Below are 24,148 nucleotides of genomic sequence, written 5' to 3'. Positions count from 1 at the left end.
TCCTTCCCCTGCAGTTAGTAGCCCAGTGCTTGAACGCTGTGCCACCACAGCTCCTTGAAGACTACAGAATACAGTTCTCCACAACTCACCAGGAGTTGGCGTAGACTCTAAGGCAATGAGTTTTTTATTTCCTTTCTTCTTTTTTTTTTTTAATATGGTGGTTCCTACTGCCAGACAGTTCTCCAAATGAATTAGATACACTGATACACTTAGCAAGTCTGCTATCTAGAGCAGACGTTTACACCTTCAGTGGAGTCTTTGTGTAGCCCTGTGGGGCACTGCAAGGTTGTTTTGAACCACAAAGTCAGTGGTTCAAACTCACCAGCCACTATGAGTTGGAACCAACTCAACAACACTTAGCAGCAATAACAAATGTAAACGTACAGAACAAAAGTATTTTTAGTAATAATCCTGAAATGAAATAAGCACTGATCAGAAATTAAAAACACACACACAAACCCCACGATGGACTAAACCTTTAAAATTTGTTCAACAAAAACCAAACCTGTAATCCAACTACTGAACTGGCACAGAATTGACTATTAGTTTCTGTTTTTGATCTTTTAATTCTGGAAATTTGTCAATTTGCATATTCCTGCTCAGTAGGCAGTAAGCATGTATTCGTCAATCATGGGAGCCCAAGCTCATAGTTTATTTTTTAAAAAAGCACACACACATTGATTTTAACTTTGAAGCACCGGATATGTAAATAGTTACAAAAAGTCTTAAACATAGGATACATTTACAGAGATTCATAAAATGCCGTTTCATAATAAATCTCAGAGAGAAAAGAGCCACAGTTCATATTTTTTGGGTGAGGAGAATATTCAACTTGGACCAATTAGACTGCTTCGTTTAATTACCGCCCAGATTCTCATGGGCATTTGAATTTGTGGTGTAATACAGGTGCCACTGTGTAATCAAGAGATTTGGAATCAAGTGTGATGCCAATCCAGCCACTTAAAAATCTGCCACAAAATTTAAGAAGGCAGCCTCAGTTCCTCCACCTGTAAAGGTAATGACAACTTCAACCTTACTGATGGGTGTGTGATCAACCTATCCAATGCAAACAATAATTGGTGTAAAACTTTTGTAAATTGTTAAGACAAATACTGCTTATTATGAGTACTAGCTCACTTTTAGGCCGAACCTTTGTGTACTCTGAGCGACTGCGTAATTTTACAAGGTAAAGTGTGTCCTTTTTGCATTTCTATCCAAGAGGCGAAATCTGTCTCCCGCTGAAACACAAAACATCTCGAAGAGGGGGCGTGGCACCTTCGGCCTAGTGCGCAAGCGCAACGGGAGACGCTGTTAGAACGGCTCCTGGCGTCTGATTAAAATAATTCCAGCTATTCAGGATTTTTAAGCACCCATCTATATTTAATTTTATTTATAATAAGTATCATAATTCATATGAGCAAGTTTTCCTACTGAGGGGCCTTTGTCTTTAACCTAGTCCATTAATCCTTCCATAAAGTTTGCTGATTAGGCCGATGACGCAAATTTTGCTTTAAGAAAACATGCAAATCACGCTCTTCACAGATCACAAGAGGCGAGGGGGGACTCGAGGAACTGGGGTTTATAGGCAGGCGGCATAGAAGACGCCTATTTTCCTGAGGGCGGTGCCGACGTGGGCCCGATGGACCCAGGCGGGGCCGCCATTTTGGAGTCTTCCCTAAAGAGCTGCTACGGGTTTTCTGCGCCGCTGCCGCCGCTACCCGCGGCCTTGCGGGGCAGGATGAATGTGATAGACCACGTGCGGGACATGGCGGCCGCAGGGCTGCACTCCAACGTGCGGCTCCTCAGCAGCTTGTTACTTACGATGAGTAACAACAACCCGTGAGTTGAGGCGGGGAGCTGCCTGGGGCTGAAAGTTCCCCAAAGCATGTTGGGGAGCGGGGATGAAGGAGGCCCGGTCACAGGAAGGAAGTCGAGCAGCCCCGGACGAGGCTCAGTTGTCAGCTAGGGTCTTGTCCCGTGCATCCGACGTGGGAACGAACTCGGAAAATTCACTGGTCGCCTGCACTGTCATGCGTTCCTTGGAAGGCGGGAGGCTACGAGGATCCCCCTGAAACTGTGGCACCTCCCCTCCTGATGCTAGCTCGGAGAACGTTTTCCCCACTCGCTGCGGCTCCCAGAGACCCAGCCCCCTGCTCTTTGAAACTGCGCCCCACTTTTCAGATTGATTTTCTCCATTTGAGTGTATCGCCTCGGCCAGCCCCTGAAAATCGGCACCTCTTTATGTCTGGTCATGTAACGAGTCTGTTTACGTGTGAACCACCGGGTTAGTCCCTGGGAGCGGGTGCCGTCCCCCTTCTTAAACCTCCTCCTTTGCCTTTACCTTGATCTTGCAAGGCGGGATCTCATCTCCCCTGCTCTGGTCACTGTCCACCTTGGCTCTTCTCTGAGTTGGACACATCGTTTGTACTCATCGCTGGGCCTTGTTTACACGCTGAGCTTCCTGTGCGGCTCTGAATGCCCTTCCCTGATCGCCAGAAGTGTCCTTAGTCCCACTCTTGATTCACTTGCCCTGTTTTCTTTTTCTTTTCTGCATCATTCTTGCACCTGATGCAGTTAATGTGTTTCCTTTATTTCCTGTGTGTCGACCACCCCTGCGGGACTGTAGGCATCAGGCGGGCAGGTCCCTTTTCCATCGTGTCCCTAGCACTTAGCTTGGTGTGCAGTAAGCACGCAGTTGTTGATCACATGTGATCAGGAAGTGGTACCGTGGCAAGTAGGTGCAATGCCTTGTCCAAGTGCAGGCACTCATCTAGTCTGTGATAAAGGAGGATGGGGCCTTGGCCTTTCCCACTCCAGAGTCTCCATGTTGACCCACCACAGTCCAAATAGCATTACATCGTAGTGAAATCTGCAGTTGGCATGCTCTAGGTATTGTTTTGAGTCCTTATGTGGCGCTATAGGATAAGCACTGGACTACTAACTGCAAAGTCAGAAGGTCATACCCACTAGTTGCTCCTTGGAAACCCTATACAGTGTTGTGAATCGGAACCGGCTCAGTGGCACTTAACAATAATAACCAGTAACAACAAGGTGTAGTCTGGGTCAGAAAGGAAAGGCCCTAAGTGCTTGCAGCTGTTGCTGCCCAGTGCCTCACCAAGCCAGTGCATTAGACTTGACTATGTGAGACCCAGCATTGTGCCACTGGCTACTTAATGCTCACAACAAGGGGCCCTGGCCTCTTTCAGCCTCCTCTGTTGAATCTGAAGCCTTCCACTTGCTTGCAAGTGACTTGCCAAAGCACATGCTTTCCACCATTGGGGATTTATACATCACGTAGTCATTATTTAGTTGTTTCTTGAAGACAGTGTGAGTCTCTGGCTACACTTAATGTTGTTAGCCCATACTTCATAGGAAGATTAACTGGCAGCTGCTTGGCTTCTAACTCTGGAGAATAATATCAAAAAGGAAAGCAGAAAAAAAAAAAAGGAAAGCAGATACAACCTAGATCAATATGTTTAAGTTCTTACTTTAAGTGTTTGTATTTAAAATTTTCTTAATGAATAGGCAGTTATATGCAAATGGTTTAAAAAGAAAAAATTCAAACATTACAAAGAAGGTTTTTGTTAATTGCCATGTGTATAATAGAAGGAAAACGTTGCCCAGTCCTGTGCGGCCTTGTATGCGGTAGTTTTCTGCGCCTAGCTACAAACTCCACCACATTCTCTTCAGAGGCAGTTGCTATTAGCAGCAGTTCTTCATGTATGGTTCCAGAAAGAACCTCTGCGCAAGTAGGCATCTATGTTACAAAAATTCTTGACTGTCTCCTGTGTGTGTGGAAATACTTGGTTCTTTAGCCCAGCATCAGGTAATTATTTCTCACCAAATACATGATCTTAGAATCAGAAGAAATCTTCAGTCATTTGCATTATACATTGTTTGGTACCTTTGAGTTTATTCCAACCCAGCCACCCGAGGTACAACAGAACAAAACACTGCCTGGTCCTGCGCCATCCTCACAATTATTTCTTTTTTAATTTTTTAAATTGTAAATTAGGTGACGGTTTACAGATCAAATCAGTTTTCCCTTCAACAATTATCTCCTTTTATTTCAGATCATTGGTTGCAATCCCCACAATGCAGCCAACAGTGTTGCATTGTTGTGTTTCCCGTCTCCATTCTTCATTTCCTAACCTTGTGAACTTTGTCTCACGATTGTTCTTCCTTTGGGCTCATTGTTGCAGCAACTATCTCCGTCTACCTTGTTGAGAGTCTGCCATCTTTTCACGAATGCTTTTCACTAATCCAGGAGCACAAGTGGGTCACATGTTGGGCTGTTAATTTTAGGGTTGGCAGTTTGAATCCCAACTGTTTTGAGAGAGAAAGATCCGGCTTTCTGCTCCTGTAGAGATTTAAAACATCAAAAACGCTACACAGGGTCACTGTGAGCCCCAACTGACTTTGTGGTGCACAATAACAATACTTTAGCAAGCACGATGTCCTTCTCCAGGGACTGGTCCCTCTTTGTAACATGTTCAGAACATGAGAGACAAGGTCTTGCCATCATTTTCATGGAACTTTTTCTAACTTGAGTCTTATTCCAACACATACTTGTTTGTTCTGGTGTTCTGTGGTACATTCGATATTCTTTGCCAACACTGTAATTCAAAAGCACTATGTCTTAAAGTCATTGGATTTCTTTTGTTGTTGTTGTTGTTAGGTGCCATTGAGTTGGTACCGACTCATAGCGATCTTATGCACAGCAGAATGAAACACTGCCCGATCCTGGGCCAACCTCACAATTGTTGCCACACTTGAGCCCATTGATGCTGCCACTGGACAATTTGGAGGTTCAAACTCACCAGCCACTCCTTGGAAACCCTATATAGGGTCGCTATGAATTGAAACCGACTCAGCGACACATAACAACAGCATGATAAAATTCAGCCTATACAGTGTATTTAGTATATTCATTTGTAAAGTTGTGTAACCCATCACCACTACCTTAATTCCAGAACATTTTCATCACCTGCCCTTCCCTCAGCCCCTGGTGGCAATCACTGGTTTACTTTCTGTTCCTGTGGTTCCTGTTTTTGAGTACATGTGCTGAGAAATTCATCATCTGCAGAGGTCTTTATCTCACTCTCTCTGTTCTTTCATTTTAAGCCATTGTAGCAACTTGGTTCTACAGTCAAGTCGTGGAAGCAGCAGTCAAAAAATCAAACGATGTATTGTGTTAGGCAAATCTGCTGCGCAAGTCATCTTTAAATGTTCCAGAGCAAAGATGACTATTTGAGGACTAAGGTACACCTGACCCAAGCCATGGTATCTTCAATTCCTTCTTAACATGTGAAAGTTGCACGGTGAATATGAAAGACCATAAAAGATAGGTACATTTGACTTATGTTGTTAGAGAATATTAAAGGTCCACTGGACTGCCAGAAGAGCAAACAGCCAGAGTGTTCTTAGAAGCTGAGACAGGGAGACTTTATCTCCCATGCTTTGGACATATGAAGAGGGACCAGGCCCTGGAAGACATCATACTTGGTAAAGTGGAGGGTCAGCAGAAAAGAGGAAGACCCCAATGAGATGGAGCTGTAGCAGCAATAGGCTCAAGTGTAACAACAAATGTGAGGTTGGCGCAGGACCAGGCAGTGTTTCATTCTGTTATACATAAGGTTGCTGTGAGTTGGAACCGACTCATGGGCACCTAACAACAATTGTGTCGGCCTAGTTTGGATGGGGTGGGGTGAGATTGTAAATTAAAAGTATGAGTTTCCCATTAAGAATGATGGCTTCTAGGCAGTTACAACACTTAGGAGCAGTATTTAAGGTTTAAAAACAGTTTTGAAACATTGGGTCCCTTTGTTGTTGTTGTTATGTGCCGTGGAGTCGGGTCCGACTCATAGTGACCCTGTACAGGGTTTCCAAGGCTGCAGATCTTTACGGGAGCAGAACGCCTCATCTTTCTCCTGTGGAACAGCTGGTAGTTTCAAACTGCTGACCCTGAGGTTAGCAGCCCGATTTGTAACCACTACGCTACCAGAGCTGACCTTAAACCCTAACACTCAAAAGATAAAAAATTTTGTGCTAATAAAATTTATTTTTATGTTGATAAATTATATCCAATAAGGTAATATTTCTTTATGGCGTTTGCCTCAGTATTAGATGAGTTTTCAAACCTACTATGTTCAACTTCTTCCTGAAAAGGATTCAAAATGTCAAGGGTTTTCTTTTCCAGATTCACCTCTGGAAGCTGTGGTGATTGGTCTCCTTTATCTCTGTTATCCTTGGGAAAAAATTCTTGGGGGGTTGGATGGGGGTGGTCAGAAAAAAATCGGGTTAGAAAAACGCTAAGTCTGAGCAAGGCCTAGGACTTTGCTTAGTGCTAGGGTTAGGGTTAAGGAGCTCTGTTAGCGTAGTGGTTACGAATCGGGCTGTGAACCGCAAGGTCAGCAGCTCGAAACTACCAGCGGTTCCGCGGGAGAAAGATGAGGCATTCGGCTCCAGTAAAGATTTACAGCCTCGGAAACTCTGTGCAGGGTCACTATGAGTCGGAACTGACTCCACAGCACTTAACAACAACTAGGGTTAGGACCAAGGGTAGTTAGGGGTAGGCATTAGGGTACGGCTTGGAGTAAGGCTTGGTCTAATTTCAGGGTTGCTGTTAGGTTTATTTTTCTTTTATTATTTTCTTGAAATCTTGATTTCCAGTTCATTTGAAAGTCTTGTAACGTGTTCCAGGACACTGTTCCCTCGGCTGTGTTCAATGTCCTTCTTGGCTCTTCTCTGAGTTGAACACATCAAACTTGTTCTCATCACAAATTTGACCTTCCATCAACTGAGTTTTACTTCTTTGCCCTTTCATTGCACTCTCTCTGAAGTCTTAGTGTTAATCTTCTGGCTTTCTAATTGCTGTCTTTGTATGGTTTCCAAGTTTTCATTTATTTTGTCGGATTGTTCTTGTACTGTTTTCCTGAATTCTCTAAAATTTTTTTGTGTTTTCCTTGCTTTTGTCCATTTTTCTCTCAATCCTTGGTGGTACCTAAATAGCATTCTTTTAAATTCCTTATCTGTTTCCATTTCTGGTATTGTATTTTCTAACTCTGTATTTTGGTCACTTGTTTGAGGTACTCTGTCTTGTTTCTTCATGTAAGCTGAAATTGTTGTTTTCTCTGAGACCTTTTGGTGTCATCGTATTTATATTTAATGAATGATTCTGTGTTGGTGTGTTTTCAGGGACTCACCCCCTGCCTCTTGGTGGATGTGACGGAGACTAGAAGTAACACAGTTAGTTCTCTGTTCACTGTTTGTGTAGCATACTTCCAGGGTGGCTTCATGTACCTCCAGAAGCAGGGATGCTATGCCAGACGCCCAACCCCAGGCAGAGCCAAGACAGTAAAGGAGGGGGTGCCACTGATCTCTGGGTTGGTGGTGGTGGGACTGGCTACCAGGAAGGCAAGAGAACAAGAAAGAATTGCACCCCTGTTGCCTCCAACCTCTTGACTGTCGTGTGTTTGCAGGCCACTGTGTCCACAACCACTTGCAAAAGGTCAAGATGGCTGTGCCGCTTCATGCCACATGACAGCTGGCTGTTTTTCTTAATGCTGCTCCTGTTCAACTTCCTCTTGAAGTTAGCATTCAGTCTACCTCTCTCTCCTAGCCTCTGAAGCTCAGGGGTCCAGGATCACCTGTATCTGTTTCACTTGGTCTCTTTCCCATGTCCTTGTTACGGAGGATCTGTTCAGTGTGTCTGCCTACTCTACTGTCTTGTCCTGGAAGCCCTATCCTTGAAATGTTAACATCAGAGTATGTGGATATAAAGGAAGGAAGGGAGAGAAGAGCTTAGTGAAAAAAATTTTTTTTTTATAGATCTCTGTGTTAGTGAATTTGATTTAGAGGTGCTTTTATAATAAGTAAAAGGAAAAGTGTATAAAAACGGAGCAATTCAAGACAATGTGTTGACCTTATTAGCGTAGAGTGTGACTCTCATAGCCCTCGGTAGAGGGATGAATTTAAGGTCTAGTGATCTCTTTGTAAACTAGAATTACACAAGACTTTCTTTGTAAACTGGAATTACACAAGACTTTGTGCTAGGCTTACATAGATCACAAGAAGGGGTTCTGCCTACATTAACTTCAGAATAACCCACGTTGGGGATGTACTTTGTTTTGTTTTCTAGTGAGCTATTCTCCCCATCTCAGAAGTACCAGCTTTTGGTCTATCATGCGGATTCACTCTTCCATGATAAGGAATACCGGAATGCTGTTAGTAAGTATACTATGGCTTTACAGCAGAAGAAGGCTCTGAGTAAGACTGCCAAAGTGAGACCTTCAACAGGCAATTCTGCGTCTACACCCCAGAGCCAGGTAATGGAGCTCGAAGTGGGAGTCCTTTGTTGTTATTGTGGAAAGAGGTTGAAAGAATTTAGAGACCACTCATTAGGTGGAGATGATAAAAATGAAAGGGCAATTTAAAGGGGTGCTGACAGGAAAAGCAATGATGAAGAAGAACTTTTTGGATGCAAGAATGCATCCAAGCAAACTGAAGAGCTTGGGCTAAGAACAAAATTCACTCAGAAGGAATCTGAAAATGCAATGTAACATGAATGAGCTGGGCTGTAACCATACTCGAACATTGTCTTTTATGCAAATAGATCTCAAAATGTAAAGTGTTCATAAGGAGAAGACAAGTTTTAAAATGCCATTCAATAGTTAGGACTATGAGAACCTGTGTAATTTATGGGAAATAATTTATTAAATTCCTGGCAATTTGGTTGCTTCATAAATATATAGGGGGAAACAGCTGACTGAGGTAGAGATAGACTCAGAAAAGAGCTGCCGGGAATCTAACTGAGACTAGTAAATGCAGCATTGTTTATGCTAGTATATAATATAGGGAAATAAGTTGTACATCAGATGGGTCTGGGAAAATTACAGTCTAGCCTGTTTGACGTTTCCTATAAATCTTTCAATATGTGGTTCTTGTCTCTGGCTTCTTTCACTCCGTTTTCAAAGTTCACTCATGTATCAGTGCTCCATTCTTTCACTAGTGAATAGTGTTCCCTTGTACAAATACCCTTTGCTTATGCATTCATCAGTTGATGGGCATTTTTGGATCATTTCCACTTGTTGGCTGTTAATACTAAAACAGCTGTGAGTGTTCATGTACGGGTTTTGTGTGGATTTTTGTTTTCCCTTCTCTTGGGTTACATACCTAGTCATGGAATTGCTGGGTCGTATGATAATTCTTGTGTTTAACATTTTGAGGAAATGCCAGACTGCTGAAGTTGTATTTTGAAGAGGCATTTTCATTGCCTTTTAGTGTCTTCCATCTGAAATTGAAGTGAAATACAAAATGGCTGAATGCTACACAATGCTCAAACAAGATAAAGATGCCATTGGTGTACTCGATGGGATTCCTTCAAGACAAAGGACTCCCAAAGTAAGTTGGATGAACATTGTTTGTCATCTTCCAAGCCCTGTTCCCCATGATTTTTCTGTGCAGTAAGGAGTCCTGCTAACCGATTACTCAGGACCCTTTCCCTTTGTTTCCCTGCTGATACAGTGGGGTTTTGAGAGATAGATGAGTGACTCTCCTGTGACCTTGAAAATCCAGGTGGTGAAAACGATGGCCACAGATTTCTGCATGCGCTTCTTATTTGTGTTCTAGGAACAAGGACACTGATTTAATTTGCAAAACAACTTCTAGTGGCAACCGTGAATTTTTTTTTTAGACCTTTTTTTTTTCTCTCCATTCCCTCTATGTGCCTATTTGATAAGGGGAATGAATGATTTTACTACCTTCTTCCCCTTTTCTCCTAAATCAAGACCATAGATTTCTTAGTATTTATCTGTGTAGGGGATATGGTTTTACGCTTGGTTTCACAGCATAGTCTAGTGAAGAAAATGCCTTTAACTGAAAGTAAAAGAGCTGGTTTTTGAGTTTACTTGGGCAAGCTTACCAGTCTCTAAGATTTCTTTCTTTCTCTTTATGTTATTTGTAAGATATATATACTAATATTTTCTCTGTTTTTTGTTGTTTTTTTTCTCCTGAACAATTTGTTTCAGCAAAGAAAGGAAAGAGTACATGTTTATCTTCAGGAACGTAAGAGTCTAATTATTCAAACAAACAGTTTTTGTTATAAAAGTAAACTCTGAAGATGTCTGCAGAGTTGGCTTTTTTATTTTTCTATCTTTAAATCAGTAATCAAGGATTTTCTGTGTTAGCTTTTGTGAAAAAATAAGTTCATATATGTGAAAATACTTCTTAAAGGATTGTTCTGTAAGCATCTTTGATAACAGTATTTTTTTTTTTTTTAAGTTACTTTAGAAGACCAATGAGAATCCTTGCTCCAAGGATAGATCTTACATCAATATGTACTATTCTGAGAATACCTTTATTTCACCTGCCCTCTCCACTTCCTGAAAAACTGTTACATGCAGCCTGTCTTTAGCAAGGAATTTAGGCTATGAATATGTCTGTGATCTAATCACTGTGGACCTGGTGTATTTTAGTGTTTCTTCTCCAAAATGTTGCTGGGTTTTCAAAATAACCAATTAAGCTTGATGGGAGCATGTTTACGTATCTTATGTGGGGAAATCATTTGTGCTTGTTTCTGAATTTTTAAAGTTAGGGTCTTTTCCCATTATGTCTATGGTGGTAGTTGTTAAGTGCTGTGGAGTCAGTTCTGACTCATAGCGACCCTGTATAGAAATTCCAGTGAGTGGCTAGTGGGTTTGTTAGGAATGCTTATCTCTTATCCTGTCGAGCTGGTGTAGCTAGGAGCAAAGAGGTGTGCTTCCAACATAAGCCAATCATAGGTAGTTTATCTTGTCCATTTGGGAGTTAGCTGGCTTCTCAGTCTGTATAAAGGACAAGGAAGTGAGTCAGAATGTCTAACTGGAAGTCTGCTAATATTCTCTCTCATATTAAAGGGAAATTCCAGTGTTGAGGAGATTATGGCAAACTTCAACTTGAAAGAACAAACAGGCCAACATACGATTTCTCACTCAGTTTTACAGTGATTACTGCTTGTGTTTATAACTGATGCAGTGTGGTTTTCTGATGTTGCCAAGTAAGGGTCTGGTTTTTTTTTAAATTGACTTTCTCGCTAGACAGTTCCCAAAACTCATTCTTTCAAAATGACAGTCAAGTCACATAAAGAGAATTTGATATTTGTTGAGACAACTGGTACATCAGTCGTAGTTTATAATAACAAGCAGTCAAGAGAGAATCTTCAGTTCATTTTTGGAAAATGAATGCTGCACAAAAGCTTAGTATTGTGGCATCCTGTGCCTTGGTGTTTACAGTCTTCCATTCTAAGAGGGAGTCCTGGTGTGGCGCTGTGGGCTAATGTGTCAGACTATAAAGTCGTTTGAAGTGTGGCTCACCAGTTCACCAGCTGCTCCGTGGTAACCCTATACAGGGTTGTTATGGGTCGGAATTGACTCAACAGCACTTAACCACAACAGCATTCCAAGAGGGCCTAGTAGAGTCTGCATTTGTTAGGATTGCTTATCTCTTATCCTGTTGAGCTGGTGTAGGTAGGAGCAAAGAGGTGTGCTTCCAACATAAGCTGACAATTGGTAGTTTTTCTTGTCCATTAGGGAGTTAGGTGGCTTCTCAGCAGTTAGGTGCTTCTCAGTCTTTTATTCTTTCGGATGTTGAGACCAAGGTTGGAGTTTTCATTTAAGTACCTTCTTTTGCATTTTCAAAATAGTGTAAAAAATCTGAGGCCAGCTAGAAATTGGTATTAGTTTTGGTATTCCATTGTTTCGTGTTTGAATGGCTATAGGTTGAGGCCATGCTAGACTGCTTATGTACTGTAGGCCGTAACTGAAGCAGAAGCTTTTCTTCTTGAGAGTCAGTACCTGGGTTTTAAGCTGCATGCCATGCCCCAGGCAGTTACAGAGACTGGGCGCTGCCTCTGCGTCTTTCATGCCCACCCGTTGCCTGCTCTCAGTGATCTGCATTGTGTTGAAAATCTTTCGTGTGAAATTGGATTGTCATCTTCCTCTTTGTACTATTAGGAAAATCATTCATCCTTTCCCTGTAATAGCTACATTCTTTGGAACTTTTATGTTTTCTCAGATTTTTCCTGTTGCCTTTTTAGAAAGGATTATTTTCATAGAGCTTTACAATGTTACATGTTGGGATTGTGCTAAAAATGCAGGTATTTGCCCTCACTGGGTTTCAGTGGGGTAGCCAGTACCTGGGTCCACTACTCTAGGTCAGTCACCATATGAGTGTTTGTAGCAAGACTTGGGCGAGTCAGACAGTACGTATGGGTCGAAGCTTACAGCATCAGAAAGGCAAGAGTTTAGTGGTACAGTGATCGTCAGAGAGAAGCTAAGTGTTTGACTTCTGTAGGTATCATTCCCTTTATGGGAAAAATTCATTTGATCCTTTCCAACTGTGCTAGCTATGTTAAGAGTGTCTCACTCTCTTGTGCTTTGATGTTGCTGTTGTTGTTAAGGGTTATCAAGTTGGTTCCGACTCACAGTGACCCTGAATAGGGTTTCCGAGGAGAGCGGCTGGTGTATTTGAACTGCCGACCTTGTATGTAGCTGTCCATTGCTTACACTACAGTGTCATACCAGGACTTCGTCTTGTTATTAATTGCACTTAAAATATGTAAACTTGAGTGTTCCTGGGGCAGTTCATCTACTGTCTTGAGATAGACCAATGATAAGTAGACTTTTGCAACAGTTTTCAAGTGACCGCTCTGTCCAGAGGCAGCAGCTTTGGTCTAGACATTGTTGGACCTTTTGGTGAGGTGATAATTTATTTGACTTTTATGGATGGGTGGACTTAAGAAAAGCAAAGATAGTCGTTTCTTTGTTTTGTTTTGAAGAATGAGACTGGAGATAGATTTTCTAGTAGAAAACAGAAGAGTAGCTGGTACTAAAACCCTACTGTGATAATTTCTTGGCTTGGACACTTATCTTACTGTCTTTGTTTTTGTTTATTACAGATAAACATGATGCTGGCAAACCTCTACAAAAAGGCCGGCCAGGAGCGCCCTTCCGTCACCAGCTACAAGGAAGTGTTGAGACAGTGTCCTCTGGCTCTTGATGCCATTCTAGGTAGAGTGGTTTTTCTGTCAGTTGGCCAGTTTTTAAGTTGATAATTTTGTATGGCCCGCAAATGATTTTATAAATATCTAAATGGCTCTTGGCAGAAACCAAGGTGCCCTGGGACCATAGTTCTCAGTCTTGGCTTTACATTGGAATCACTTTGTTTTTCACATGTTGCCCAGGACTTGCCTCCAGAGGGTTGTCACTGCCACGTGTTGTTTGCTAACCCAGACGTAGTACATCAGCGGTGGCCTCTTGCTCAGGAGAGGAGGGAGGCAGCCTGGCGAGCCTGGGCAAAGTATACCCTGGTTCTTCTTATTGTAGAGAAAGGATCCAATACCTCATCTTTCTTTCTCCTGTTTTTCCCTTGGGCAGGTTTGCTGTCCCTTTCTGTAAAGGGAGCAGAGGTGGCCTCGATGACCATGAACGTGATCCAGACCGTGCCCAACTTGGACTGGCTCTCTGTGTGGATCAAAGCCTATGCTTTTGTGCACACTGGTGACAACTCAAGAGCAATCAATACCATCTGGTGAGAACCACAGATCATTTAATGTTCTTGAGGCTCCTTGCTTGTCTAGAGGCCTGGTGTATCTGAATTAGCAAAACAGACAAACAAGATGCTGAACTCTGATATTGCCATCGGTTGTCCTGGGTTGGGTTCACCTCTGTAATCACCTCTGTTCCCGTGTTGGAAAGCTGGACTGAGCTCAGCTCTGGACTTATAAAGTAAGTTAATGTAATCTTTACGAAGCAGACTTTCCTAGTGTGTCATAAGCTTAAGTTGGAACAAAAGTCTGTGTGGAGGCCCCAGCAGCATAGTGGACTGCAGTGTCTAATGTGAGCTGTCTTCCTAGGATTGGGATTTTCATTCTAGTCAGGTAACATTGAAGGACAAAGATTGGGCTGTGCGCTATAGAGTCATCGGGCTCAGTAATAAGTACCTGTCTCTTGTGAATGACATTCTGTTTAGTGACATTTACTGTATGTTTCTTTTGAAACACTGCTAATAAGAATAGAAAATTACCTAGAGATTTTGTTCTTGGTAATGAAAGGTCTGTTCTTTGTTATTTATCTGCGCTTCCTCTGCCTGTGTTGTTTTAAATCATAGACTTAAGTACGAGAATCTAAGTATACAATAGTTTTTAGAGATTTTTTATTGCAACAAATATTACACATGCTCAAAAGAGCATAGTCTCCATATGCCTGTCACCCAGATTTGATGATGCAGATTTAGAATAAATTTTAAGGTTCAACGTTTAATGTCTTAAAGTTCACTGGAGAAAAAATCCTTATTGCGAGATAATGTGGACCTGCTGGGAAGCTTAGCAGATCTGTACTTCCGAGCCGGAGACAATAAGAACTCTGTCCTCAAGTTTGAACAGGCGCAGATGTTGGATCCTTATTTGATCAAAGGTAAGTGGGCTCCTTGGTGTAGGGTGGGAGTGGCTGTCATGGGGGTATATCGGAGAAGACAAGGGAGGAAGTCTAGCAGGAGCTCCTGAGACCGCTTTTCATAGAAACGTGGTAAAATGTGCTACACTGTCTTACTCCTTATCTTTAGGTCCTAGTCCACATCTCTAACATGTAATCACATTTTGAGTGTTGTTTTGCTGGAATTCAAGTAGTTCTCCCCACAGATCATTATTTGGCTTTTTTTCTTTTCTGGGGGTCACAGTCCCTCATGATTTATGATGTGCCCAGCTGAGAATTTGGATAGCAGCCCCAGAGCTCAAATAACCTTTTAGGGAATTTTGTCTTACTGAGTCTTTAGTATCGTTAAAAAGGAGTAAGTGAATTCCAGATAATAAAAGAGGGATAAGGTTTACAAAAGGAAGTAATTAGGAATCAAAAACATCAATGTGGAAGGAGTTTGTAGCTGAAGGGCTGAGCCAGCAGTGCTTTCAAAAGTGATTGTTAGATGACCGACATTGAACGGAGGACGTGTGCCAGGAATCATGGGAATAAGAGTTGGGAGATAGATTGAGGTCTGTTTGTAAAAAACCCAAAAAGGTCATCAGAAAAATAAAACCTTGTGACAGTAAACTGTCTGGTCGTTGCTTAATCCAAGAGCATGATGGGACCTCCACAGCATAGAGGTGAGGAAACAAATCCTGATTGACTGCTTTGCTCAGGGCCTCCCTGCTGGCCAGGGTTTATTCCTTTCCTTTAAACTGCCCGCACCACGATGATGACCAGTGTGTTCCAGAAATTTTCGTCTGCTGCAGTAGGCAGCTTGGCGTCAGAAGCCCAACTTCCCCCCAAGTCTAGGGACCAGCACGGAGTGTTGTTGTGATCTTGGCTTGAGAGAATTTTCATGGGAATCTGAAGGGGTAGTAAGGCATGGAGGGGGATGGATGGACTCTTCTAGAGACCATCTTGTCTCACTCCTGACTGCCTGGAGCTCTAGGAAGAGAAAACTGAAGTCTTTTGGGGGCCTGTGGTAATGAGGTAGGGTAGCTGCCTATCATCCTATAAGGTGGAGGGACAAATCGGTCCTGAAAAGACAGGCTGTCAGCTTGTGACAACTCCTTAAGTTTTTTAGAAGAGCTTTGCCTTTGTAGCAGTGGTCTTTGTGAGAAATTGAACGCTAGGTGGGGGAGCCCTCAATTGAAAGGGTACAGACCCCTGGAAGCTGGGGCCTGGTGTGGTGCTGGAGTTGGGGAAGGAAAACCCCAGCGCCATGTTCTGCTTGCTGCTCCTTTCTGAAGGAATCTGATGATTTGCTTATGGAACCTCCTCGTCCCCCTGTCTGTCCTTCCTAGGAATGGATGTGTATGGCTACCTCCTGGCTCGAGAAGGGCGGCTGGAAGACGTGGAAAACCTTGGGTGCCGTCTTTTCAACATTTCAGATCAACATGCAGAACCCTGGGTGGTCTCTGGGTATGTTGGGCCATTCACCTTTCTTCCCACTTTTCCATAGAATCAATCTTTCAGGAGATTGTGGTTCTCTTGGAAAGGATATAGGTTAAAAGCATAGGTCTGAGAGGTAATCAGAGCTGAATTCAAATCTTGGTCTATGACTTTGACATAGTATTTACCTCTCTGGGTCTGTTTTGTCATTTGTAAAATGGGGATAAGAGCATGGAGGGTGACATGGCATGAGAGAGGGGGACCATCAGCCCAAGAGAGGTGGTTTTGTGCTGACCGGTTCTACAGTGTTTCTCAGCTGCTAATTTAGGAAGGTAAGTCAGAAGGTGTTGCACCTAGGACTCCAGCTCATACATGTACAGGTTTAGTTCAGACAGAACATGCTTAAACATGTCTCTGCAGTCAGTGGATGACTTAGAAAATATACTTGCCTTAGTGTCCAGGGGGAAAAAAAAAAAAGAAAGGTTGTGGTTGTTACCATGGAAAAAAAAAAATACTGAGTTCAGGATGAATACAAATGAACAAAACTCAAGTGGAGATCTCCACAAATCATTGAAGGTTTGTAACAAGTTTATGGGAATGCTATCTTTCATAAAACAACAGTTTTCACATGGATCAGGCATTTTAAGGAAGGTCTCGAAGATCTTTAAGATAAGCCATAAATGTGAAGACAATCAACCCCTGTGAGTGAGGAGACTCTGATTGAAGTCCAGGAACTGGTGGGAGAAGACTAATTACCCTGATGCTGTAGCTGTTGAAGGTGGGCTCTCCCTTGGTTCAGCATTTTCAATTTTAAGTGAACATCTTGGTCTCAACAAGCTTTTGGCTCAATGTGTGCCAAAAGCGTTGCTCAAAGGTGAGTCAATTCAAAGAGCTGATCTTTCCATCATTCAAGATCGAAGCTAATGAAGATGCTTTTGTGGAACAAATTGTAATCAGGGACAAATCTTGGATTTACCAATACCACACCAGCCACTCCTTGGAACAGACTCTACAGCACTTAACAACAGCATTCAGATAACACGGTTCAGTCAAAACAGTGGCTTCTGAGGAGATCTGCTGAGCCAATTAAATTCAAAGTCAAGAGGTTATCTCAGAAAGTAGGGCAACTAACTGTTTGGTCATTCCATTGGGTCATTAGGTCGACTTCCGATGATCACAGAGGCATATGAAGAAGTCATAAGAACACTGAAAACTGCATTGGTGAGAAAAAGGGCAGGAAAGTTGCACTGAGTAGTTGACAACAAATTTCCTAAAATCTGACAGCAGCATTATCAGTATGATATGATATGATATGATATGATATGATATGATATGATATGATATGATATGATATGATATGGGTATCAGAAACTAATGTGATATGAGCTGCGGCAAAAGTAGGATCTCAGACATTGGAGGCAGAGATTCTGTTAGACCCTCAGCTGATCAAACCACAACTGAAATACTGTGTACCTTTCCAGGGACTGCAGACTTAAGAGGATCATAACCAAACTGGCACATGTTTAAATCAGAAGGACTAGGATGCTGAGGAGTCTTTATACTATTCCATAAAAGGAAAGGTAGAATGAAGTAACTATTGTTGAACATGATAAAATGAGACCTGGGGAGGAAGATAATGGTTATTATCTTCATCCAATCATGCAACACACACAAATTTCACACCTATTTTGGGCCAGATATTCTGACAGTGGCTGGGGATCCATATCCACAAAAAGCTCTCATGTGTATCTGAAGTGTTCAAACGACATGATCTAAAAATGGATTTGAATGTTCTATAGGATATAAGACTGAAGTAGGTCTAGTAAAACAAAGTTGGAAAGTAGTCAATTTCAGTTCCATATAAGGAACAGTATTTGAAGAGTCATAGCTGTCTAATAATGGATAAAGGTTCCTGAGAAGACTCAAGTTCAGTACTAGTGTACTTAACGTGGATACTGCTAAAATAAGGCAGACACTGAACTAGATCATTTCTAACGCACCTCACATTTATGCTAGGATTCTATACTTCCTGAGGAAATAATTCTTATCAGATTTATCTGGTGTATTTCAGCAACCCAGGTTTTCTACAGTTGCTACTTCCAACTTGGTCTGTCCCCCACTTCAGCAACGCTTCGTAATTGGGATCGGATCTGGGAACAATAGGAATAAGGAGAAATCAGAAGAAAATGACCCATCAGCAGATATAGCCATGCACGCACACAAAAAAAATCAGTACTGTTCCATTTTTTTTAAAGAAATGGAATTTTTAAAGAAAATATAAAAATTCTCAACTTTTCATTCATAAATTCAATTAAAATATCCATTATGTTCAATTACTATAAATATTCGTTAAGCACTGCAAAAATAAATGCATAAACCTAGATAGATGATATATTGAGCAATAATAGCTTCACATTTTGATGTTTTTGTATAAAGGGGGTCTCTGATTTAGTAGCAATACTTTTTGACTTACAGTCATAGTTCCAGATTATCAGGGTCTTTTCCTTAATTTCTCCCTCCCACATGAAAATATTCTCCCTTAAATATTTAGTGGATGTTTTGCTTTCCTTTTTGACTAACATCTTAGGTAGAAATTCTAGTTGTGGTTCACAATAAGGAGCAAGTATGTGTAGGACTTCTTCTTTGGCTTTTACATGTCTTTAACATGTCTTTACATTTTTTTTCTAGGTGTCACAGCTTCTACAGCAAACGCTACTCCCGGGCCCTCTATTTAGGGGCTAAAGCCATTCAGCTCAACAGTAACAGTGTTCAAGCTTTGCTACTCAAGGGAGCAGCACTTAGGAACATGGGCAGAGTCCAAGAAGCAATAATCCACTTCCGGGAGGCCATACGGCTTGCACCTTGTCGCTTAGATTGTTACGAAGGTGAGATTGAAAATATGGGTGAAGAGCGTTAATCTTCAGGGCAAGCCAACAGATGGGACGTTACATTAGGACAGTGCTTCCCAGATACTTTTGTCAGTGAAAAGTGCTTGGGCCAAGTAAGAGTGACCAGGCTTGGGAATCAACAATGGTGTTTTATAAAGATCCCCAGCAATGTCGATATGCAGACATGTTTGGGAATCATTACATTAGGCAACATTCACTGAGGGCTGTCCCAAATTGTTCCATTTTTGGTTGTGTAGGAGCAGGGAAGGTTAGTTTGTTGTTGTTTTTTACCACCACCACCCTCCCACAAAACAAAACAACAGCCGTGTTCTAATGTGACTTGCTTGAAACTACTGCATCCCTGGGGGGAGTGATTATCAGGAACTGCACATCCCCACAGCAGGAGTGTTGTGAGAAGCAGCCTGTGATCTCAGTGGGCATGAGTGTTACCCTTTGTTGGACTCTAATATTTTAAGTTCATGAGCACTGACTCTCAGGCTGCATAGGAGCTCTGCCAACTTCAGCAACATTTGGCGACTCAGTCACAGACATTATAATAGAGCTTACAAGGTGGGTTCCGCCAAAGCATACTTTTATAAGGACTTAAAAATGAATCCAGACCTAGGGAAAAGTGGGAACCAGTGTTAAACCACAACAAAATGTATTCAAAAAGGAAAAAAGTAAAAATAAATAAATAAATCCAGGAATCTAAGGGTGAATTGCACTCAATAGCAAGATGAGTTCAGTTTTGAGAACTAGAAATTTAGGCCTTGGGGAAAGGAACGACTCTGGTGATAACCTCACAGCTGTGCCTGTTATGGCAAACCTTCCTCTCCTCCTATTTGGAAGCATACCCGTTTAGCCAGAGCCCATCAGTGCAGTCAAAGAAATTCACCCTCCTCACTACCTACCACCACATCCCACCCCCAGCACTTGGATGCCAATGTGGTTGGAGTCTTTAGGGGCAAGGGGTAGTCTCCAGTGAGGCTTTGTGGACTGCCTTCCCTCAAGTTACCATTTGGAAAATTGGGCCAGGCTGCATCTGTGTGGTTAGTAGTTACATCTTCTGGTGCTTACTGCCGCCTCCAGCAAAATGTCCATCCTTTCCTGGTGTAGCTCCTAGGTTTGTGAGGTACATTCTCCTTCTGGAATGCTGATGGGACTCTGGCAGGGAAGTTAAGATTAGTCAATAAAATCAAACCACCTCAGGAAATGACGAGGGCTCTTCCACTGAGAGCACTGCAGTTAGGATGACATACCACAAACTGTATAGAATGGGAGGCTAATTCACATTGTAACTTGGACCCAAACCACAATTAAAAAGAAAATAGCAGATGCCCTTATTCTGAGTTCAACACATTGCCCTTCATTGTTAATCTCTTCAGCGTAAGTGACAATGCCATGTGTCCCATGTGCACAGATGTTGTCAATGCTGTTGGGTTGCAGGAGTCTGTGGAATAAATCTTCCTGGACTCACGTGGGTTTGGGAAAAATAATGTCGTGTTTCAGATGAAAACATCTTCCTTTTTCCATTTATGGCTTACCAATAGGTCCTTTAGTTTTTAGAACTGGCTGTTCTATTTTGAGCTGTAGACATCTTCCCCCCTGTAACCCAGGACAGAAGGTGACTGAACACAGCTGGCCGTTGTAACTGCGTGTGGATGGTCAAGAGCAGAGATGAATGACTGGTGTCGTGTGTGCTCCTGGAACATCTGCATGGGCTGCCTCAGTGCTGTAGTTTTCTCAGGCCTGTTTGCTTCCTTCTCCAACCACAGTGCCCCCTATACATGGCAAGCTTTCTCCACATCTTCACACGCTCTGGAGAAGAGAACGTTTTAACTATTCTATCACTGTACCCTTCCTTCTGATCTCCCCATCCTTCACTTTTTCCCTGGCCCACCTTGGTCTGAAAATGGGAAGCTTTGCTGATTAGAAGGCAGTCAGCATGAAGTGTGGCTTGGAATGGTAATGTATTTGAACTTGTCTCTCCAATTTTATTTTCACAGGTCTCATTGAGTGTTACTTAGCCTCTAACAGTATTCGTGAAGCGATGGTAATGGCGAACAACGTTTACAAAACTCTGGGACCCAATGCACAAACCCTCACTCTTTTAGCCACTGTTTGTCTTGAAGATCCAGTCACACAAGAGAAAGCCAAAACGTTATTAGACAAAGCCCTGACCCAGAGGCCAGACTACATTAAGGCTGTGGTGAAAAAAGCAGAATTACTTAGTAAGTGTGTCTCATTATCTCAGCTCTTCACTGAATGTTTTCATAGAACCTGTCTGTACTCAGTCCCAGCTCATTCCAACTGACCAGGCAGGTGCTGTCTACCACCTGTGTTGATTAGTGGACGTTTACCACAACCACACAGAGTTGGTTTCTCCCTGCTTGGCTAGATGGCAGAGGACTTCAAGTTTTGAACTAGCTGAAACCAGCTGTAATTGGTGGGTACCTGTTCACTCCCTTTGGTCTGGTTTTAGCTGTGTAAAACTCGTTTGGACTAGTTTGGAACTCAGGATAAGAGTACAAAGGGCTCAAAGAGTTCATGGAAAAATGGAATGAAAAGAGACGAGTCCTTTCCCATGAACTTTGAGTCCCCTTGTACATTTGGAACATCAGAATCCATCCCTCAGGTTTCCTGATGGAGGAGGGGTCAACCACCATATTGTGCTCATCCTTGTGGTTCTGTGTAGCTGAACAGAGGTGGGAAGGTTTTTTCAAAATGTTGAAGTAGGACGGTGAGAGGTTTTTGTCTTTGCAGGCAGAGAACAGAAATATGAAGATGGAATTGCTTTGCTGAGGAACGCACTAGCGAATCAGAGTGACTGTGTCTTGCATCGGATCCTAGGAGATTTCCTTGTAGCTGTCAATGAATATCAGGAAGCAATGGACCAGTATAGTATAGCACTAAGGTAGGCCTGGAGCCTCCCGGGGGGAAGGTCACTGAGGAGGGCGGGCAGTTCTGTCACAGGACTTCCCAGAGTGGACGACAGAATGGTGCTAGTAACCACACATGAGTTCCCTGTGACTTTCTGAAAGTGTATTAGCAACATTCAGAACTGGTTTCACGCACAACTAACCCTCATCCTTTCTATAACATCTGTGCTTTCCTTTGTTTAGATCATCTTGCCCACACATACACATTTTAATAGGGATATAATTAGTATATATTTTATATTCTGCTTTTTAAAATCAAGGTATTGTAAATACTTTCCCATGTTTTGACCTACGGTGGTAGTTGAAGAACTTGAGCTCTGATGTTTGAATACTACCTTCCTCATCTATTTACTGTTCTCTCGGGCAAGTTACTAACAAATCTCCTTATCTAGTATCTAGCTACCTTATTATATATTAAATGAGCAAATGAGGATTAAATAATTACTTCATGTAAAGCACTTAGCACTGTGCCTGGTACATAGTGAATACGTAATAAATAGTGGTATTATTACTACTTACCATAGAAGTGGTTTCTTTGAGCTTGTCTGTGTGTGCGTGTAAGGTTACAGTAAAGGCCTTGTCTATAATCAAGTCTGATCACGTTCATTGACTTTATTCAGCAGATAGTTGAGCATCAGTCCTGGGCCTGACACCTCTCACCACAGGGGATGCTGGGAGCTCATGGTCTGAGGTGGGGTCAGATGTGCTTGGTGTTTTCATAGTAGTCTACAGGTGACGGGTGGGAGGAGCGCTGTATGGACGGTCTAAGAGGAGATGTTACAGATCAACGTTATATAAGTAGGAACACGACTACAGTGTGGGTTTTGTTTGCTTGGAAGTCCAGAGGCAAGTGAGAAAATAAAACATCAGACTTTCTTTAGAGGTGGGATTGGTTAGGGTTGATGCCTATTGGCATGGGGGATGGTCACCAAGGCAAGAGGCCAGATTGCTTAGGAGACCCATGCATACCCGTCGGGGGATCTCTGAGCTTTGAGGGGGAGTGGTATGTGTCATGGCTCTTAGCTGCTGAGCTTGAATGCCCAGGTGGGCAGTTAGCCTCGGGGTCCTAGGTACTAACCTAGGAGCTAACATGGTTGATGACTGAAGTACCCTTGTATGTTTAATTACAACGTGGAGCACTTTCACTCACAGAAAAGAATGCTTCTGTAACCCTATAGCTCCAAATCTCAATACCTGAGAGTGTATTTGACTTTTCCTGTTATTGGATGTTTGCTACTTTTTCATTTGTTACCTGGTAGCTTCTTGCTAGCATAATGCACTGGGGTCATGGGTATGAAAGATGTCTAAAAGCTTATGGAGGAAAACTCAAGTTGCGAATGCTAAACATTAGGCACAGATGCGTCTTTTCACTTCTAGTGGTGGACCCCCTTGATGCAGCCCATGGAGCCCGGAGCTGTGTGGACAGGCCAGGCAGCTTCTGTAACTGTGGTCACTTTACTGCCGTGCCGCCCAGGCAGATGACCAGTCAGCCAGCAAGAAGCCAGGCAGAGATTCAGGCCCTCTCCTTTGTTTTGTTGTCCCCTAGTTTGGACCCTAATGACCAGAAGTCTCTGGAGGGGATGCAGAAGATGGAGAAGGAGGAGAGCCCCACGGATGCCACTCAGGAGGAGGATGTGGACGACATGGAAGGAAGTGGGGAAGAAGGGGACCTGGAAGGCAGCGACAGTGAGGCGGCCCAGTGGGCTGATCAGGAGCAGTGGTTCGGCATGCAGTGAGACAGGAGGACTGGCCAGGGCCACACTGGCCTGCACTGAGCACGGCACTGTGGACTGAGGCACCCAGGAGGACGTGGTGGACGTGATTGCAGCATGTGATTGTGATTGTATGGGGGTCCCTACCCCCTCGCTTCGTATTTCTAGCAGTGACTGGATTTTTAAGAACTGAGCCTGACCGACTTTCCGTCTATCTGCACCCTCCCCTACTACAGCCAAGGAGAACCCTGTGAGCACTCCGTGACAAGATGTGTGTGCATTTTATAGTCACATTTCTAAATCTGGAAGCTCAAGGAATAGACGACATTTTGTCTGCCATGTGAATGAGTTTGAAAGAGGGACCTGTCATCCCGGAACTCGAGTGTCCTCTCCAGTCACATGGTGGCATCAGCCAGCCCTCTCGTGAAGGGTCTCCTCTTCTCAGAAGCAGTTGTCCTGGGCTGTGCAGACTTCCTAGTCACCTCACTTCCTTCTGCAATGTCAGTAATGCCTGAAACTGGCAGATATCTAGAACAGCTTCCGTATTTGCTGATCAAGAACGTGCCTCTGAGCCCGGGCGGATCTGAGAAACAGGTGTGACCTAGAGCATGTGCAGAGGCATGCCTGGAGTAATAAACTAATAAAGCGATTTTTTTGTACAGTAATACTGTTGGGTTGATCAGAATGACGGGAGCCCTTTATAGACTTGTCCTTTGGTCTCT

General features: G+C 42.9%; 1 protein-coding gene across 1 annotated transcript; it reads left to right on the top strand.

The window, feature by feature from the left end:
• Positions 1–1,639: 1,639 nt before the first annotated feature.
• On the top strand, positions 1,640–23,450 carry ANAPC7 (anaphase promoting complex subunit 7). Its single transcript, XM_006865413.1, has 11 exons — positions 1,640–1,839; positions 8,141–8,327; positions 9,283–9,402; positions 12,935–13,046; positions 13,413–13,566; positions 14,308–14,450; positions 15,800–15,917; positions 18,576–18,772; positions 20,782–21,006; positions 21,539–21,689; positions 23,261–23,450. Exons 1-11 carry the CDS (start codon positions 1,640–1,642, stop codon positions 23,448–23,450), a joined length of 1,797 nt encoding a protein of 598 aa, XP_006865475.1.
• Positions 23,451–24,148: the final 698 nt, after the last annotated feature.

Source organism: Chrysochloris asiatica, unplaced genomic scaffold (assembly GCF_000296735.1).
Source record: "Chrysochloris asiatica unplaced genomic scaffold, ChrAsi1.0 scaffold00078, whole genome shotgun sequence".
Lineage (NCBI taxonomy): Eukaryota > Metazoa > Chordata > Mammalia > Afrosoricida > Chrysochloridae > Chrysochloris > Chrysochloris asiatica.
Note: the sequence above shows the minus strand (reverse complement) of the source record. Positions and strands in the feature narration are given on the sequence as shown.

Bases quoted from the DNA above. Each gene is read 5' to 3' on its own strand.
- ANAPC7 (XM_006865413.1), top strand. From the start codon at position 1,640: ATGGACCCAGGCGGGGCCGCCATTTTGGAGTCTTCCCTAAAGAGCTGC. The intron at 9,403-12,934 runs GTAAGTTGGATG...TGTTTATTACAG, and splicing joins CAAGACAAAGGACTCCCAAA to ATAAACATGATGCTGGCAAA. The intron at 18,773-20,781 runs GTGAGATTGAAA...TTATTTTCACAG, and splicing joins TCGCTTAGATTGTTACGAAG to GTCTCATTGAGTGTTACTTA.